The sequence below is a fragment of the Centroberyx gerrardi genome, chromosome 10 (assembly GCF_048128805.1).
Source record: "Centroberyx gerrardi isolate f3 chromosome 10, fCenGer3.hap1.cur.20231027, whole genome shotgun sequence".
Classification (NCBI taxonomy): Eukaryota; Metazoa; Chordata; class Actinopteri; order Beryciformes; family Berycidae; genus Centroberyx; species Centroberyx gerrardi.
The window spans coordinates 16,749,636-16,764,223 of record NC_136006.1 but is presented as its reverse complement, the minus strand read 5'-3'; the positions used below and the strand labels follow the sequence as shown (position 1 = coordinate 16,764,223).

Genomic DNA, 14,588 nt, shown 5'->3' with positions numbered 1-14,588 from the left:
TTTTTTGTGAATTAAGAAAGCTCTTCAGACATTAAATTAACATACTCTATCACACGCTCTTTGGTCTTAATATAATTGCCAGAACATGATGCTTTACATTTGACCTTTGTTACTGTCATTTACTGACTAAGAATCGAGGTAGCAATATAGCCATTATAGTCAAGTGCAAGGAGACCAATCAATTAATACAGTGCAATTACAAAGGATCGATACTCTGATTAAGGCACAATAATTACTGAAAACATCTGTGTCTTCTCTCAGGTTCTCCTTGTCTTCAAGCATATTCCAAATAACGCAAACAGACTCTCAGTCCTACAAAATAATGTTTGTCTTAACTTGAATAATTTAAGCCACCGATAATTTATCGCACCAGGATAAACACATCCAATATCTCAACTCTTTCGAGCATCAGTGCAGGATTGAATCTACCCAAGAGGCCAGAACACACATACATAAACATAGCGGGGTGTAATCAATAAACAGCCATACAGTAATACGCTGCCAATAAAGGCACAGCCTGCCTCAGACACTCGCCTCTTTTCTGTTAGAGACCAAAGGGCTGTGCCAATCAAATGTAGCACATACTACGGTAAGCCTACTGGGAATCTAAAGACATTTTAATATAAAGGACCGAGTGTATTTGGTCACCTCTGATGGTTAGGGATTTGGTCAGTGATGGCAAAGCACAAGGGTCACAGCGACTCTCCAAACTGTCAGAGAGACGTCTCAAAGATGACACAGCTGTCCTTGGCACACTGCACGTCTGTCACTCGGCTTTTGTTCATGTAAACCTGGAAGGGTATCAGGGAAGCGGTGTCACAGAATACAAACGCACAGTCCAATCTGAGCTAAGATCTGTTAAGGTCTGATTTATGACAGATCCCGAGCTGGGTGGAGGGATTTGTCACCCGCTGGAGCATGCAAAAGTGGCTTATTTAGTCTTGAAACAACTGTGAAATTCAGGGGAAAATGTATCTGAGATAATCACTAAAATTATCTACAGACTTCATTTTCTCTAACAGTGGCTTCTAACCTGAGCAGTGCGACACAATTTGCAAATTGGCTCGGAAGATATCAATGTTTGTTCAAAACGCCCATACAACGCTTGTTTTTTCCTCATACAAAGAGGCTATGACAAACCAACTATTTCAATAGCACAAAGTTCATGAAAAAGGGGGAAAACAGGTGAAAACAGGTTAGCTCCAGCATCAGATATGCTGCCTACTCTGGGATTCTCATTCAGCATGGACAAAGGAGCTAGAGGTTTGGTATCAGATTATTTAATGTATTTAAACCTTGACTGACAACTATAGAAACTTCACACTCAGCCCGTGGACCATCTCAGTATTTAATAAGTGGTGCTAGACAGTTATGGATGTTGCAGTAATCTGATCTAGGAGAGCATCCTACAATAAAGAAAGGAAACGTAAGGGCTTGAACAATGTCACTACCAATCCGCCAGTGTGCCGGGTAAGACGATACCAAATAATACCACAGTGTGCTGAGTCTTTGAAATCAGTATTTTACTCATTTCACTCTCTGGCTGAGTAGATACAGTTTTGCTGATAAATTTGTGCGAGGGACAGAGAGAAAATGAAATGATGCCTACTTTTTCTTATTTCACAAAGACCTGTTTGAAGTTGCAATATGGTATCTGTAGTCCCAGACAGATGCACATAAAATGGAATTGAACAATGAATAGCCGGCTCTTATCTGTTCAGTGTCTGAAGGGGAAATACATCACAAATGAATTTCACAGGGAAAAAATATGGACATTCTCTATTACAGTAATCCCCATAGAAAGTTTATCCCGAATCACGATGAAGTTAAACCCAATATTTCAAAATAGATATAGTGGAAAGAAAGCTGCTTTTCTAGAATCATCTCTAAAATGATCTCAAAATTACATTTTGGAAAAAAAAGATTATATGGAGAGCTTCTTCGATAAGATCAGGGGATGTAAATCTACAAAGGGGCAATTTCTCTCTTGAAATTAATGTTATGGTGTCGCAATGCTCCAAGTAGGCACTTTAAATTAAAATGGTAATCAAGCGTCTTTGCATTGTCAGGGATACGCACATCTTCTGTTGCTTAACTGTATTTATATTTTGGAGGTGAGCAATGAAGTCTGCAGTTAAAGGGAGAGTCTGGGATTAGTGTGCCAAGGTTGGACTATGTTCAGTGACAGCACAGTCCCGGGACAAAGGAGGGTGTGGTTACCTGTTTGGCTGTGTGGAGCAGGGAGGCGGCCTCAGCTCTGCCTGTCTGTCGGACCATCTGGTAGAAGAGTCCATCCTGGTTCTGGAGCAGCACATATGGCTCATCATACTCCTGGATCCTGCCGGCGTCCAGGACCTGCAATCACACACACACAGAGCTGGGTGTGTGCGTCACCACCTGTATACTTTACTTCTTGAAAACTAACATTTCAGCTGTTTCGCTGCTGAGCAATGCACGCAGACAGCAAGAGGTGAAAGGGGAAACAGTAGTTCTCTGCGTCTCGGAACCATCCATTTTATGTGACTCATGCCGACTTCTGCTCGACAGGTCCGCGGACGATGAGCATGGCCTGTTAGCTGTGTGAAAGTCTAGTACGCTGACACTGACAGACTGAAGATCAGTCATTTATCCATGTGTTTACCCAGGCATTTCAGCGGCTCAAGGGTGGTCCTCAGTCAAAGCCAACAATCACACCTTCTACACTCTCTAGAAAATTACCATCATTTCTCTGTCATCACATGCCATGTAAACCACACAAAGAATAGTGCCAATTCAAGGAGTACAGAAAGGACTACAATTATATTACAGACAAATTTAAACAAGAAAGATCCCCTTACAATGGTAACGAGTGCTTTGTAACAACTTAAGCCCAATTTTGGTGAGTGGTGAGCATGAAAAGAAGAATTCTGCAGCTGCTGTCATAATCGACAGTTTGGTAGCGGGATACTCGGCCATGGAGTTTCTATCTTAGAAAACATTCAGCCTCAAAATATAGCACGGCTTAAGATTTGGACAAGGCAATTCAGGCGGGTCCCAGTTCGGTTCTCCCGGACGGCACAACAATCTGGGGGCATTTAACACAAGGGTAGGTGTGAAACGGTCCCCGCTGTGTGATATTTGGCTTTTCTCCTCGGCCCTCTCAGTGACCGAGCGGTCACTGGGTCATGCCCCGTCCTCATAGACGGCAAACAAATGCTGCCACAAATGGCACTAATTGGCACCTCTGCAGGCAGTAGCAGGGAGAGGCCAAAGATCAAGTGGCATGGGGCACAGGCTGAGCGAGAGGGAATGTCGTGAGGGAGAAACCAGCCCAGCTGCCACAAAATAGAAACCAGTGAATTAAAACTCCATAAAGGTTATGTAGTAGGCCTTTCACAATGAAAGGAAGAGGTGTTTGTCAGCTCTGAACCTTGGGTATTTACATGTTCAGGACTATACAGTAGTTACATTGAATACAATACATTGTGCTGGCTACTTCATATGTGTATCTCGCATTCAATACACAATGTGGCAGCTAAATTTATCATAGCTGATGGGAAACATAGAAAGGGTTTTTCCATCTCTTATAAAAAGCTATTACAACTCTTCTCCTCCTACATTATCTGTGCTAGGCCTCATACCATGTTGAGACTGCAAAGATGGAACTGCGAGCCGTTTTGTTTTGTTTGTTTGCATCTGTCTCTCCTCACCTCTCCTGTCTGTCTTTCTTATCTGCTTTCCCACAAATGTATTATTGAAGAAGAACAGACTCTCCTTTAAAGTTTATTTATATTAACGTTCTGACTGAAGCGCTTGGAAAACAATAGAAATCCACTGTGCCCTTACTTACCAGTATTCTGTCACAGTCAATGATAGTGTTGAGCCTGTGAGCGATGGTGAGGACTGTACATTCTTGAAACTTGTCCCGGATAGTCTGCTGGATGAGGCCGTCAGTTCTAAAGAAGCAGGGGAACACAACACCTCAGCCGAAACAAAACTCTCTTCCTATAGACCCTTGGGCAGGGATTTTACTCGACACAAAACAATGGCTAATCCTCAGCAAGGTATGTGCAGCTGTAGAAACAGTTGTAGTAAAGGATACCAGAAGACCTTGATTTCACAAAGATGGATTCAGTTTATTTTGACTTTTTTTTTTGCAGTGCGTCATATCTGATTTGATTCCACACCGATTGTAATAAAAGTCGTGTTTTACAAAAGTCAGAATAATTGTATAAGCGTATAGTGTAAATGCATTTGTTTTTGTACTTATTGGCAGTTTATAGTAGGGATGCTCTGATCAATCAGCCACTGAAGGGTATTGGCAAGATGTTCACTCTGATTATTAGATGATGTTGATCGGTGCAGGATTAAGTCTATTGGTGCAGGATTTCATTTCACTTATCAGGTCAACGTATTTATTTATTTGCTCAGTTGTTCAAAGATAAGTCTGTACACTAATTGTACACTAATACATTGGTATTGGACCAATATTGAATGTTCTTCTTGTTAAAATATTGGTGATTAGCAAACAATCCCATTTGGTGCAACACTAATTTACAGGCAACAAGTTAGATATGGAATGGACATCAAACATTTTACTTGTAGACTCAAGTGTCCCCTGACCTTGGGTCCACATTGGCTGTGGCCTCGTCGATGATAAGGATCCGGTTTTTCCGGAGGATGGCCCTGGCCAGACACACCAGTTGCCTCTGGCCCACGCTGAAGTTTGAGCCCGACTCAGCCAGCACCGTCTCCAACTTATTGGGCAGCTCCTCCACCACGGCCTTCAGCTGCACCTGCAGAGAGGGAGAGCAGAGCCCCAACCCTTCATTACTCCTGCATAAAGGCTTCCTGTGGGGATGTCTTTAAAGAGCCATCCAAACACACCCATTAACCGCCTGGCACAATGCAGGCCAGGTCCACTGATGACCTTGGCCAGTGCTCTCTTGTGGCCAGCCTCTAGCTTTAATCCAGGCCACCAAACCCATTCAGAGGCAGGACCAGGAGCTGGAGCCCTTCACTGTGGGGGGAGCCTTCATCCCGGTTGGCCTGACTGCCCAAACACATCTCCCCCAGCACTTTCAATGGTTCCCAGTTACAAGCCGCACATTGAGCTGGGCCCCACGGCCCTAATGGGATTTCCCCCCATGACTTGTGGCGAGCAGGGAGGCTGAATGGCAGCATTGTGCAGGGGGACAGAGGGATCCCCCCCTGGGCCGGCGAGGGGGAATCATTCAGAGCCACGCTGGAGTACCTCTTGGAGTGCATTCCACAGGTCCTCGTCTGTGTGCTGCCTGAAAGGGTCCAGATTCTTCCTCATGGTGCCCGTGAAGAGAACTGGGTCCTGGGGATAGATGGATATAGAAAGAGAAGGCCGTGGCCAGTTAAGATAATGACGAGGGGGAAGATGTGTGAAAGGGTTAAGACAGGCTTTATAGAGCGCCGCTAGGCTATGTGTGAGGGAAAGATGTTCACAAAGGGCTTGCTACACTCAGGAGCCCCATTCAATGCCCCGGCCCACTATGCTTCAATAAGTTGATCTTTTTACTTGGAAAACCAGAACTTGTGCTCTGGTGTTGGTTGAGAATAACTGTACAGAGGTTGTCGGAACTTGGTACCAGAATATATAATGTAACACGAAAAAGTGCCACCCGGTCACTGTTACCATATAAAGCACATATGGGTTAGCATTAAAAAATCATCCTAAAATGTCTGCCAAAAGTCACAGCTTTACTCAGTCAAATACACAAGCATCTGTCAAGAGGGGTTATCACATCAGTTGACTACCTTCATGAAAGGACAGTCTCAGATCTCAGGCAGCTAAGATTCCCAAGATATGTATTTATGGTGAGCCACACACCTGTATCAAGGTTCAGCCACACAGCCGTCTTTAAGAGAGTAAATAAAGCTCTTTATTACAGTGCAGTGGGAACAGTCTGCCAGTCCACAGGCACTGTTCCAGCATGCCGCTCTGTTTGCGGTAAACCTGATAAACAGAAGCAAGCCCACATCTCCTTGTGTCAGGTCAGATATTTATTCATAAACCCTGTTCCGACGTTTAAGTGATTTACTGAACACTTACCGGGACTCTCCTAGCTGGTCGTAAACAGACAGTCTTACCCCTCTTGGTACAATATAACTGCAGATAAGGTTTTCATAGCATCATTTCCTCATTGTTTTATCAATGAGCAAATACAGCAGGGCTTTCTTCTGGAACATAACGCTGAATTTATGACACTTAAATGGGCATAATGACCATTTGAAAAAACATTAACGAGTGTGAATGGGCCTATATGAGCAATAGAGATAAAGCAGGGCAGCAAGCAACTGTCCTCATCCACAACTGTCAGGGATCCATTGTATCCTCAATACAGTCAAGGCGATGTGATAAATCAAGCTTATTCAAGATATTAATCTGACCTCAAATCAAGATAAGAAATGTTCACCTGGCAACTGCAAGATTAGACCAGGAGCAAGAGTAAAAATATACAATGACTGTAAAAGGCTGGGTGTCCTTTGTTTAGGTTAGAGAAATGTGTATATATATAGTGTATAATGACTCACTATCCATACCCTGATCGTTGCTTTCTTGCAGATCAGCAGCAGAGCCAGTGCTGTGACAGCAACACAGTGCAAAATTACAGTATGCACTCACGTGTACAAGCACACACATTCATACAGTGTACACAAACACACGCCTCAAACACAAAATCATGTCTCAACAGACCTTCCGTTTGAGTCCTAAAACTCAGGACTAACTGTTCAATTTCCAACCGATTCCGACAGAAAAAATTAAGCTTCCAGGACTTCATCCCCGTTTCCTACGCCTTAGAAAATGTTCCACCTCTTTACTTCCAATGAGCTTTTCCCTCTGTCACCAGAAGACCGCCTTGTCATTAAGCCAGCTGAAGTCCCAATTCAAACTAGTTTTGTGACACACTTTAATTGAGGATTCAATGTTGGGTTGGAAAAACTGCTTTCAAGCACAGCTTTCCATAGACCGATTATGTGCTCCAACAATTCTAAGCCCTCTGTTTGCCACAGAATTCATTTTTTACTAAGTCATTCCTGAGAATTCAATAGAATCTGAAATGGATCCTTTTTTAATGCCACATGCTAATAAAAGTTTATCATAATCAAATCTGTGGGAGGCAAATAATGAAACTCCTCACTGGCAATGTATAGAATACATATCAGAATCTGGAGATTCCACATCACAAGGTAAGGCAACAAGCATTTTATATCGAGATATTTTCCATTTGAAAGGCCGACTGAATATCACTTTATCTCTGACATATAGCAAGAGAATAAAAAAGGCTTTCAGATGTATATTTGTAAATCCAATGGAGACCTCTCTCTTTCTACAAGTTTTTAAAAGAGCATAGCAGAGAGAAAATCTACTCTTCGTAATATTGGTAATACTTCATATCATCTGAACACCATCCAGTGTGTGATACAGATGCTCGAGCGGTTAAAGTTGCACTAACTTCTAACCTGCCACTTCATGCAGCTCTCTCCCCCTAGCAGAGAAAGAAAGAGTAAACAAAATCACATCAAACATACATCACATCCATCTCAAACTTGGTTGGAATAGGAGTAAAACTTTATCTGAAGTGGTAGCAATGCCAGAAACCTATCAAATCCATAGAAAAGCATTAATGAAACTGTTTTTGGGCATCTTGGCTGCACCCTACAAAATGTTTGAGACTTGGGCTAAGTGACGGTGTACAAGGGGACTCTAACTGTGAGGATGGGGGAGACTTCTCCTAAGCAGCTTTCCCATGTTTGGGGGGTAGAGGGCTAATCCTCTGTCAGGGATGGGGAACTGCTCTCTTCACAGTACAGGCCGTGGGAGTCTTCTCCCCTCCCTCCACTCTGCTGACACTCACCCGCAGGCTGGCATTTTCTTAATGCCGTATCAGTTTCAACAAGCGGAAATAAAGTTAAACTGTCTCAAGGCATCCGTTTGTCTCACTTTCAGAAATCCCCTGAGTGACGACTGTAATTCTCCTCACTCGTTTTAGCTTTTAAAAAGACAGGCGTATAAAAAAGAAGGCCAGAGCGTGAAGGTTTCTGTTACCAGTGTTCATCTGACGGTGACTGTGCAGCGTGATTGGGGAATGGCAGAAATACAGAACCTTACAGAAGATGTCAAAGCAGAAGTCAACCAGTTCTGGAAAGACAAACAGTGCAGCACAGTATACAGTATAGCATACCATCATACTGAAAGTCATCTGTGATATCTCATATTTTCTGGCTTTTTTTTATCTCATTTCATCCGGCTCTAGCCTTTGGTTACCGTATACAGTTTCACATGCTAAGACACAACAGCTGGGACTACAGTATATAAGTTGGAAATCAAAAAGGATACCTGTGGGATGATGGACATTTTCTGGCGCAGGGTGTGCAGACCAATCTCAGAAGTCAGAAAACCATCAATTGTTATTCTGCCCTCCGGCTCTGCCAGCCGGAACAAGGCAGAGATGAGGGAGCTTTTACCAGCACCAGTTCGTCCAACGATGCCAACCTATAGTGGAGAGATGGGATTTATTTTTATGTGTGTTTTACCAAATTCCACGGTCTATGACATATTCACAAAAAAAAGACAAAAAATCAACCTGCCCCTTACAGCTCTTAACTATAGTGGTGTTTACTGTTGAAGTGCCATGTCACTGACGGAGTGTTTTATTAAGGCTAACTGCGATGGAACCGCCTTGGTTGTAGCATGTAAGCAACAGAAATAGAAATTGATAGATAACATTCGACAACCAAGCATCTATTATAAAGCCGCTATAATGATTCATCTCCACAAAATTTTGAAACCATGTGTCAGCATTTGTTTAACATTTATTTGGAGCCTTTCAAAACCAAGCAGATATTCTAGTATCCTGAATGTGTAATTAATCAAGATTATTGACTTAAATATTTGACAAGAAAAGCTCCATCAGGTGAACCTGCCTTGATGTCATACTGGACACTTAATATTTCAACTGTATTATTTTGTCTTGGACTTTTTGCCGCCATGTTGACCATTCAAGACATACATTGTGTTATATTTTATGAAAATTTCATAAAATTTCACACATTGTTGCATATGCCAAATGCTGTACGTTGGAAAACATTATGTGCAAAACTATTAAGATCAAGTCACATTTTAAACACCAATATACACGTTAATTCATTGGTTTCACTTTTTACTTTTCATTTTTACAATCTGATGTCACTGATTGACCCTAAGGCTCCCACCCCTTTCCTGAATTTACTATGCCCAAGGTCCTTCCACTGTGTTTTGTCCTATTTTGCCTGATGTGCACCCTGCTACCTTTGTATATCGGCCCCTAAATGGGTTACCACAAAAATAGTGCATTTCGACAAATCGACATAGTCACCAGTCCAGCTGGGACCCCTAACTCTACCTTCTCTGGTACAACTGCCGATATTGCATAACATCCTTTCACAAATCTTGTGCAAGGTCTCCTCAACGAAAACTACACAACAAAAAAGCTTGACTGGAATCACATCACAGAAACCAAGTCTTTCATTTTCTTGAGATGATGCCTTTGCCTTGCTCTAGTTTACCTGGCAATGAAGACACGTTCTTTCTCTCTCATCAAGAGAAAATCCATACCGCCATATCAGTTGTTAACAAGACTGCCAACGATCCCAGTGACATTAAAAAAAGCACTCCTCTAAGGTTTACATATCAGAAATAGATACTATCATAATGTATGCATTTGAAGCAGTGTCTGCTTGAGCTATCAACATTGTTCAGCATGGATCAATTACACTTTCCTATGCCTGCATCAGGACTGGTAAAAAGATAAGAAGGGGAAAAGCTGATCGGATATATCGCCTTGCCCTCTCAATTCAGACAAAGAATACAGAGGAGTGTCTAAATTCAATCAGGAAACCATATTGTGCAATCGCTGTTTATCTATATTGAAATGCAAGAGCAGGGAGCATCATTCATCTTGGTTTTGAAAGTCTCGGGGTTAGGTTATGTGTTCCTACCAAGCCATTTCTCTCTGGGCTAAGTGTAGGTCTGTGGTGTTGTGGCGGGGTGACGGTGTGTTTTTTGTATGATTATGAATGTGATTGTGGTGAGGGATGGAGTAAGAACAGTCTTGTAAGTGGTAGGTGCAGGTTTCCCTGTGAAAGGGTCTCAGGGGGACTGTCAGGATGCACAAAGCCTTTCACCCCCATGGCATGCGGCGGAGATCCCTCCCATGGGCTGTCAGAGCCGGGGCCTCTCCACTTATCAACCCATCCATTGTGAAATCAGCCGCCCTGGCCAACCGTAGCCATGCAAAATACACCCCCTGCATTAAACACAATTTCAATCATCCTCAACCATCTCCCTCTGCCTGCCTCCCTCTCTCTTTCCTCTCCCCTCTCCCTCTGCCTCTCCTCTCTCTTATAGTGAATAAACAGTTGTCACCGCCAGGTAACTCAAAATGCAAATGGGAACAAATGGATCCACTTGAACAGTCTTAATTACATGATATGTATTCCATGAATCACAAATGGTATAGTCCTGGAGATTCGGCAGCACAATATGGTGTCCCTTTAATAATTGATTTGGAAATAATGCCACATAAGAAAGAACAGCATCACACCTTCTACACAAGCTGCATATCAACCCAAGTCATGGGCTGTGCACACCAGTAAACACGCATAGCTGGGAATAAGGACTAGAACCTTTTCTCTGGGTGTGAAGACAGCAGTCAGGTTCTTCAGGACCAAAGGCCCATTGGCAGCGTAAGAGAAGTTGACTCGGTCAAAGGTGATGGAGCCATTCTTTGGCCAATCGTGCGGAGGCTTTTTGTCCGTCTCCCAGGGTGCTTCACTCTCCAGCTCGGTGTACTCCACCACTCTCTCCACTGATGTCATCTACAAAAATTAAAAACAACTTAGTGTAACATGCCTGACAAGCAGAGGAGGGCAATAATTGGTTACAAATACTGTAAAGGCATAGATTTTTTGATGAATGCTGCTCTTTTGATCACAGCCTGTACTTTTACTTCAGTAACTTTTAAAACGTTTACTAAAATAAGAGTATGTGAGTACAACGGCATCAACCATTCACAGTCCATCTGGTTCCTGCAGTTATTTCCCGCAGCTAACATTGCTGATAATCATTAGTGTCGATTAACAGGTTCGGATCAGAACTAATATCTGATTATTTGCAAGGATCTCATCACAACAAATCCATGAATTAATATTTGGGGTGAAGGGTTAGCTTGAGGTTATTTTGCTACATGCACAGCATCTTAAAAATAACTAAACAGTCCAGCATTTTTTTTCTCTTACCTTTATTTGAGTAACTCCCTATGAAAGTACTGTTGTCTCTACTCATGTAAAACTTTACAATAGTACTTCCAACTGAATAACGTATTTCAAAATGCTTTCTACCTAATGTACCTGTACTGCTGTGACTTTCTACTAGATACCGTAGGTTTAGGGTTAGGGCTAAATTAAGGAGTAACACCTTATACCTGCCATTGGACCAGGTGCACACTTAAGGATCCAATTACACATCAAGAGGCTCTGCAGTGATCTCCAAGGCCTTGTTTAGTCAAATTAAAGGAGTCAAAATCCATGTTTTAGGGACAGAAATGACATTGGTCAATAGCAGCCATGATGTGAATCTCATTTTCTTTAAAGGCCAAATCATTCATGTTCAAATTTAACAAAGCTCCTGAAACAACAGATATGCAGGGAAAGGGTTCTTTTTGGAATACATGACATGGTGATGTTGTGACAAGAGGTGTTCTCCCTCGGGGGCTGAAGCACTTCTCTTATCTGACACACCATTATGAACTTGGTCCACTGAATCAGATACAGCAGTGTGTCCCCCTCCACAATTCCCCTGCTTCTAATATGAACCTTAATTGGATTAGGATTGAGATTAATGGTGGAGGGAGAAAGCGGGTGAGAATATGATGAACAGGTCATGGAAAACCAGAACTGGGAATACAATGCATATGCACTGGTATGTTTTACCCACTTGATATTATTGATCAGATCTCCCAGCTCTGGCATCACATGACCAAGCTGTCTAATCCTAAATCACTTTTCGAGATTAACCATTTTCCAAGAAGAAATTTGAAAGGGGGAGGTGATGTCCAACCACATGTAAACTGGTGTGTTAAGTGTCCACAGTACCAATAACTACACACAAGTGGGGATGGGACAATATATCGAAATTCAATATAAGGCAATACAAAAATGTGACAATACATATCATGGGGCAGAAAAATAAATTGCGATATTAGCTCCATTTAATTCTGCTGTAGTAGTCACAAATGAGACGGCTTGCCCATCATAATTTCACAAGCTCTCCATCCAAATTATATTATTTACACTTTGCAATGACATTTTTAAATTGTTGTTTACATTCTAGCAAGCCAGTGCCATTGCACAGAAAGATTTGTGGCTCAGAAATAAACATAATTCTGCACTGTCAGACTTTGTTGTCATTGAACTTTTATTTATTACATCGTATAATAGTTGTATCGAATCGTGAACCACGTATCAAATCGTATGGTGAGATAAGCATATCGTCTCATCCCTACACACAAGCATTACTAACTGATATATCTAACTTCCATGACAGTCTGAATATATGTGTTTGTTCTCACCATGTTCTCCACCTCCGCGCTCTGCCTGACGCCCCACTGGAACATGCCTATGAGTGTCACAGCATAGGATAGAGCAAGACCCACAGCACCCGACTCCAGGCCTGTGATAGCGGGAAAGAGGTAAACATAGTTATACACATTCATGGGTTTATTGTCATGGGTTCAAAAATGTCATGTCAGAGGTCAATAGTGTGTTGCATACGTGTACATCTTTTGTCATGAGCCCATACAGTACCATCCCTGAGGTAAAGGCAGCCAAAGGCAGTAATGGTGACAAATACTGAACAGATTCCATCAAGGCGCACAGCAAGCCAGCGAGAAGTGGTCAGGAATAAGAACCAGGCCGCTGTCGACAAACAACATAACCGGACAGCTGAGATAATAACGTTTCATTGGCAGTGACTACAGCACAGTCATTGCAGTTATTATAAAAGGCAACAAAAGTAGCGTTTCAGTGAATGGCTTTGGATGCGAATGTCAAAGTCATGACCCTGAATCTTTGACCCTTTTAGATGAAATATAATTTCTTCTAACCTGTGTGGAGATCTTGGTATGCATCAAACATTTGCTGGAACCTCTGCTGAACTTTGAAGGCACGGATGGTCCACAGGCCTTGGAGAGAGCAGGAAAGGTGGGAGAAGACAGGACTCCGAGCTACAAGAAATATACAGACCATACAAACAGCACTTTGCATCTGAATCAAGCTGTTCTTCAAAAAGCATTCAGTATTTTATATGACTATATTTTTCAACCACCAATTGGACAATACAGAGGGTTTAGGAATATGTTTGCTTTCATGTTTCATATTTCTATCATGACCTGCCTCAGTATTTCAATATACTTTAATCAACCAGATATTCACTATTTCAACCTCTATTTCTCAGATTTGAAAGGTCCCACAGTATTCCATCTACTGTCTACTTGCATCATAAGGTGTTGGCAGGAAAAGAGTGATTTGGTGATACGTAGCCAAGTTCCTATGAATAATGCATCATACAAACATTAAATATGTCCCTGATGCCAACTAATTTCAATTAAGGAAAGCACTGCTATTGAGAGGTCTTTTGTTTGGATTTGTTCGGTTTACAAAACCAAAGACAAAACCTGAATGTTTCCTAGGAGCCTTTTAATAGAAGTTTTGTTCTTTAAGATGATGGAACCTGCCGTCCAATGTGCATTTGGGCTCTCAGCCCAGAATAAAATAGATGAACTAAGGCCTGCAATGGCCTAGTCATGCCCACTTGGCATTTTTCCCATTGTATGTGATGTCATGAACTCCCTTCACTTGAGGAAACTGCGTGTGGCCAAGCCATGGGCCACCATCACCTTTAGCCTTTATGCTAATGACCATGGCTTCCTTCAATGGTCTATTAGCATTCCTGTGGTCTGCCTTTGTCTCCGACCACAAATGGACATGTCCCTGAAAAAACCTACTGGTAGACTCTAGGCGCTTGATGTCCCTGGAGGTCTGCAGGAAGTAGCATCGCAGGAACAGGAAGGCAATGAGCAGAGGGACCACAGGAATAAGGATCCAGGGGATGGCAGCCGCTGCTACTGCGACCACTCCGAGGACTTGGAGGAACACCTGGGACACAAAACAGAGGGAGAGACGCGAGGACAACATCAACCAAAGAGCAGCTGAGTCAAAAGCGCCACTGCTCCTGTGTGGGCTACCACCGGGGCAGCGAGGCCTATTTCTTAAGGCCGGACATGAGAAACTCTTTCTGTTGTATTTGTGCGAGATCATCACTGACATACAGTAAGGTAACAGCAGGTTGTGGGACAGAGGTTGTGTGACTCACAGTGTGAAAGGAAAACGATCACAGCGCTAATTCTCACTTAGTAGCAGGTGAGAATTTACCACTTGGCCACTGCGGCTCGTATCCCCGGCTCCCATGGGCTTTCCCTTCAACACTTCTGGCCTATAAGCCTCCCTGGCAGAGCAGCCAGCCAACAGGCATGGTCACA

General features: G+C 42.7%; 1 protein-coding gene across 3 annotated transcripts in view; it reads right to left on the bottom strand.

Annotated features, from left to right (window-relative positions):
* Positions 1-521: 521 nt before the first annotated feature.
* Positions 522-14,588, bottom strand: part of LOC139933033 (ATP-binding cassette sub-family C member 4-like) — a 34,803-nt gene continuing 20,736 nt past the window's right edge. For all 3 annotated transcript variants that reach the window (XM_071927017.2, XM_071927018.2, XM_071927019.2), the window contains exons 21-31: positions 14,055-14,205; positions 13,155-13,274; positions 12,856-12,966; positions 12,621-12,721; positions 10,678-10,869; positions 8,351-8,506; positions 5,234-5,323; positions 4,603-4,775; positions 3,830-3,935; positions 2,221-2,355; positions 522-791 (exon numbers count right to left, since the gene is read on the bottom strand). In XM_071927017.2, coding sequence (XP_071783118.2) covers positions 714-791; positions 2,221-2,355; positions 3,830-3,935; positions 4,603-4,775; positions 5,234-5,323; positions 8,351-8,506; positions 10,678-10,869; positions 12,621-12,721; positions 12,856-12,966; positions 13,155-13,274; positions 14,055-14,205 — 1,413 coding nt within the window. In that variant the 3' untranslated portion in view covers positions 522-713. The remainder of the gene's footprint in view (positions 792-2,220; positions 2,356-3,829; positions 3,936-4,602; positions 4,776-5,233; positions 5,324-8,350; positions 8,507-10,677; positions 10,870-12,620; positions 12,722-12,855; positions 12,967-13,154; positions 13,275-14,054; positions 14,206-14,588) is intronic.